Below are 5463 nucleotides of genomic sequence, written 5' to 3' on the forward strand. Positions count from 1 at the left end.
AAGGCCCTCACTAGATGCAGACACTGGATCTTGGACTTTCCAGCCTCCAGAACTGTAAGCCAAATAAGTCTCTTTGAATTACTCAGTCTGTGGTATTCTGTTATTAGCAGCAGAAAGCAGACTAGGACACTGTGTTATTTCTTTTCTTTAAAATAGTTAAATGTAATTTACTTATAAGAGGGCATGTCAGATTTCCTGTCAAATGAGCAAAAGGTTCATATATTAAGACAATAAGATTAGCCTGCTGTTGAAATACAACATCCTTTTACTGACAACCATATCTTAAAAAATAAGGAGAAAGAAACCATAAAGATGAACATGTAATTTTATTGTTCAAATAACAGAATTGCAGGTATTTTTTTCAGTATTTGTCAATATAAATTTTATTCTTTGTTATGGTGCATAACCTGGTACTTCTTTGGTAGAAGATCAGTTGTAATTAGGATGATGTTTGTATAAGGAAGACGATTGGTAAGTTGGCCTTGAAAGAGAGGCAGCAGATCTATCAGCTATCACAGGCATTGGAAACCATGGGTTTCCTGCTGGTAGGTTAGAGAAAGGAGCCTCATTGACTGATAACCCAGAATATCTGGTTGGGAAAGTAGGAGGCTCCATCATCAGTCCAAAATAATTGTTCTGTAAGGGAGATATGACGTGGTATTGAGAAGTTGTAGTTGTGACAAAATTCACAACGTGGCCGTTTGCTTGAGTGTAGCTGCTATGTGAATGCATGTGGAAAGTGGTCAACTGATTTAAAATAGTATGTTGAACTGTTGCAATTTGTTCTGATGGTCTAGCTGGAGTTGATGATGGAGGAGAAAAATCACTTTTGACTGGTTCAGTTGCATTATCGATTCTCTGGCTGGTAGAAGGCTTCCTTATTAGAGGCACATTTAAATTTGTAGAGGCAGAAAGTAAACTTTCTCCACTAGTTTCAGCAACTAAACCAGAATTATAATTTATGTTACTACCTGCTGTAAAGTGCTTCTTGTTGAAATCTTGAACTAATGAAGCAGATAATGGAGAAGAATTTTTAATCCTGACTCTTCTTTTCATTCTTAATAGAAGTTGGGGACAGCCACGTTTAAAATTTGGATTATGATAGAACTGTAACTAAAACCAAAGGAGAAGATTATTTAGAGACATTTTTAACCAAGAAACAAAAGAGAGTATCAAACCTAACCTATAAAATCTGAAATTTCAGCTCTATCACACGAACTTAACATCTTCACATAATGCAGGTACATTGCTGACTTTTTTAAAGAATGTACTTACTGGGAAACAAACATTTAAATAGTATAGTTTTCAAGTGAAAACATGTTATACATTGATACATAACAGTGAATTCCACTTCATTAAGTGGCTGTAGTACCTTGGAGTTCACTAAGATTCAAAGTTGCTACTAAAATTTCATAAAATCCTAAATACTTAGCACTTAGGCTGTCCTCAATGATTTGGAAAAATATGTAGTTTTAATCTTAATATTTCATGTTATTTTCAAAATCTGATTTCATTCAATATACTAACATAGTTAATATTGTACAAAATAAGATCGTATATAGTTCCTACATAAGTGGTAATTGAAAGATTTTTAATACCTTGTTTAAAATAGAGCCTTCTTTTTCTTCTGCCAGAAAGTCAGCTAGAGAAGCAGATCTTTGAAAATTCTGTCTCATTTTACTAAATCCATAAAGGTTAAGCTGTCGAATTAAACTCTTCATACTGTCCGTTTCAAATATTCTGAAAGGGGCCTTTCTTTCCAAGACTTCTTTCTTAAAGAGTTCTTCATTAATCACTATAGAAGTTCCATTGTCATCCCACCAAATAGACTTAAATTGGTCACTTTCAACTATTTTCCAAAGTTTTCTTGGAAAGGTCAGAGAAAGAAAATCATTATCTTTATCTGGTTTAGAGGCGGAAAATGTATAACGTGGTCTTTTTACCAAAGATCCTTCAGACAAAACCTGAAAAGCATTTTCTTCAATCATTGACCTTAGATCTAAGTCCCCAGGGAATGTGTGCTCACGAAATGGAGATCTTATGGAGGCTTCTGAACCTGTTGATTCATCTTTAGGAGAAACATCTTGAATTTCTGAAGAAACGTGTTCCATCTCAAATAAATTTTCCTTTAGCTACTCTTTTTTATCTACATGGTTTTCAACACTGCAGCTTCAAATGCTGCTTCAGCTGGCCTACACAGGTAAACTAATCTAGACCATCACAATGGCTCTCAACCTCACTAGCCATGACATCACAAGATGACTTTCGTCTCCTAGCAATAAGTGTGTAACATTCAGCCAAGAGTGTTTCCTCCTTACTCTGTGAAATTAATCACATTAAAATAAAATGTAGAATGATTACTTACATAATGTGATCTGAAAAACCTCATTCCTGCAAAATCTTTTAAATAAATAAATAAATAAATCTCTTCAATCCTTGTAATAAAAGGGATTTCCTCTTATATACACTCTTCCTAGACTGGTGCCAGAAGGATAGGGCCTGATAATTGGAAAATGCAAAAAATGAGTAAAACAGAACAAATAATTTTAAAAGTTTTCTCAATTTGGAACCAAAATCAGTGGACTGTAGAACCTGTTATAAGAGAGACATGGCCATAGACATAGAAAGCAGGTTACTGGTTGCCTGAGTCTAGGGATTAAGGAGAACTACTTTATGGGTACAGGATTTTCTGCTGGGTGATGGAAATGTTTAGAAACTGAAGACAGTTGATGATTGTACAACTCTGTAAATATATTATTTATAAAAAGTTACTCATAATTCTAATTATGGTCATTGTAATCATAAGTGATACCTTAATATTTTAAGGTAAATGTCACATAGTATGAAATTAACTGTTTTGAAGTGTATATAATTCAGTGGCATTTAAGATATTTAAAGGGTTATACAATCATCATCCCTGGCTCCCATTGCCTTTCTGTTAAACAATGTGATAACCAAGGGGAGGAAGAATCATGGCAGTGTTCCTCCACCATCTTAGTTCTAACTGACTGGAACTTGCCCTGCCTCCATCCTGTTTTGATCCAGGCAATTTGAGACTTCCTGACTTAGGTAATGCTGCAGCAATGTCCAAAGCAGTACCTAAAGCAGCAGCTGCCAGTTCCTTGCCTCATTGGTACTTAGATATTAGTCTTGAACTCAAAAACTTTATATAATATTTAAGTTTTTTCAAGTGTACTGTCATATATTTCATTCATCTAATTGTAATTATTTTATATATATAAACAGCTTATATTTTTAAAACACAAGAAAACTATTTTATCACAAGATAGGGATATTCATGGAGGTGCTAAAATTTAGATTATTTAGCAGCCACCCTATTTGTAGTCTTTGTTCAGGCTATTTTCTAATCCATAACAGAATGACATTTTAGTGATAACATTAAATTTAATTCAAAAAATGGATGTACTGTTTACCTATCACCACAATTTATCATGTCCTGGTTACTCAGTTAGTTCTTACATATTATCTAACTAATTTCTTCTAAAATAAGCACAGTAAATGACTGAATGACAGAAGTTTCTCAGTATTATGTATTGGAGAGAAATGTCAACAAGATGGTGGACTAGGAAGCTACAGGCCTTTGTTCCTCACAGAGACAATGAGTTAATAACAATATATGGACCAGAATATGTTTGTGTGCACTCGAGAGACTACCCAGACTAACATAAAATAAGAAGGAATGCTGGAAAGGGGGTAGGAAAATTCATGTCATTTTGCATGTCAGTCTTTTTGTACCTCCTTCTATTGCCTAATATGGCAAGAACAGGCAAAAGCTTTCCATACTAAGAGTCCTGGTGCAGTTTAATTCCCTGAGATTCATCCAATTATAGTATGTATTAGTGGTTTCTTTCCTTTTTATTACTACTTTCCTTTTTATTACATACACAACTGAAGAACATGTGGAATGATCTGGGTTTTAGCTGTTAGAAATATAGTTGCTCTATACCTTCATATACAGATTTGTGTGTAAACATAAGTTTTCATTTCTCTAGAATAAATGCCCAAGAGTGTATTTGTAGGGTTGTGTGATAATTGCATTTCTAGGTATATAAGAAACTGCTGAATGGTTTTTTGTAGTGACCCTATCATATAATGCCGCCCAGTAGTGTACAGTGGCCCATTATTTCTGCATCAACAGCAGCATTTGATAATGTTACTACTTTTGGTTTTAGATGTCTAAATAGATGTGCAGTGATATTGCTAATACTATTTAACTTTTTTATGTGTTTATTTCTTATGCTTATATCCTCTTTGGTAAAAACGTGTCTTTGTGCCCTTTCTTCATTCACTAATTTGTCTTTTTTTATTGTTGAGTTTTTAGAGTTCTTTCTTTTTCTAGGTAGAATTAATTTACTAGCTACAGGTTTGCAAATGTTGTGTGCGCCTCCTCACAGTATCTAGAGTGTCTTTTCATTCCCCTCACAGGATCTTTCGCAAAGCAAAAAGTTCTTAAGTTTAATTAAATACAATTTATCAGTTTACTTTTTATGGTTTATGTTTTTGGTTTCAAATGTCGTAGTAATATTAGTCTTTACAACCTATAAGAGGCTCAGGTTTTCTTCTGTGATTTTTTCTGTCAAAAAATATTATATTAAGGTGTCATAATTTTACATTACATTCAAGTCCATGGCCAATTTTGAGTTAATTTTTGTACAGTGAAGTTTAGGTTAAGACTTTTTTTCTTAGCCTATGTGTTGCCACTTGCTCTAGCTCAGTTTGTTGAAAGGCTATTTTTCATCCACTGAATTGTTTCTGCATGTTTGTGAAATGTCAGTAGGGCATGTTTGTATGAATCTTTTTTCTGGGTTTTCTCGTGTATTCCAAAAATCTATGAATCTATCCCTCTGTCAGTACTTACTGTCTTGTTTACTTTACCTATACAAAAAGTCTTGAAACTGATGGGCTGAATCGTCTATCTACTTCTTTTTCAAAATTGTTTTAGCTATTCTAAGGCCTATGCCTTTGCACATAAATTTTACAATAAATTTGTCTGTATAAAAAATTCTTGCTGAGATTTCAGGAGAAATTGCAAAAAATATATAGACCAAGTTGGAGAGAATTAATACCTTAATATATTGAATCTTCTCATGTTTAAACATAGTATATCCCCCTTTATTTCTACTTCAATTTCTTTCACCAGTGTTTTGTAGTTTTCAGCATATAGTTTTCACAGATCCTGTAATGTTTTGTTAATGTAAATCAAAGCATCTCATTTCTTCTGGAGCAGTGTAGATGGTATTACTTTTAAATGTGGAGTCCTCCTGGCCCCAAGGGAGGGGAAATAATAGAGTGTTGTCTAGTTTAGATAAACTTTATCAGTTCAATCTCTGGAAGGCTAGGTAGTGTTGCACCTGCCTTAGCATCCTACTGAAGCCTGCTGAAAGGATAGAATAGGATGTGAGAGAGGGCAAGCAAGAAGTAGAATGCAATTAGCCCTCCTTA

General features: G+C 33.9%; 1 protein-coding gene across 1 annotated transcript; it reads right to left on the reverse strand.

The window, feature by feature from the left end:
* Positions 1-429: 429 nt before the first annotated feature.
* Positions 430-2111, reverse strand: LOC123629084 (heat shock transcription factor, Y-linked-like). Its single transcript, XM_045539031.1, has 2 exons — positions 1599-2111; positions 430-1113 (listed from the first exon to the last, which is right to left on the reverse strand). Exons 1-2 carry the CDS (start codon positions 2109-2111, stop codon positions 430-432), a joined length of 1197 nt encoding a protein of 398 aa, XP_045394987.1.
* Positions 2112-5463: the final 3352 nt, after the last annotated feature.

Source organism: Lemur catta, chromosome Y (assembly GCF_020740605.2).
Source record: "Lemur catta isolate mLemCat1 chromosome Y, mLemCat1.pri, whole genome shotgun sequence".
Taxonomy (NCBI): Eukaryota; Metazoa; Chordata; class Mammalia; order Primates; family Lemuridae; genus Lemur; species Lemur catta.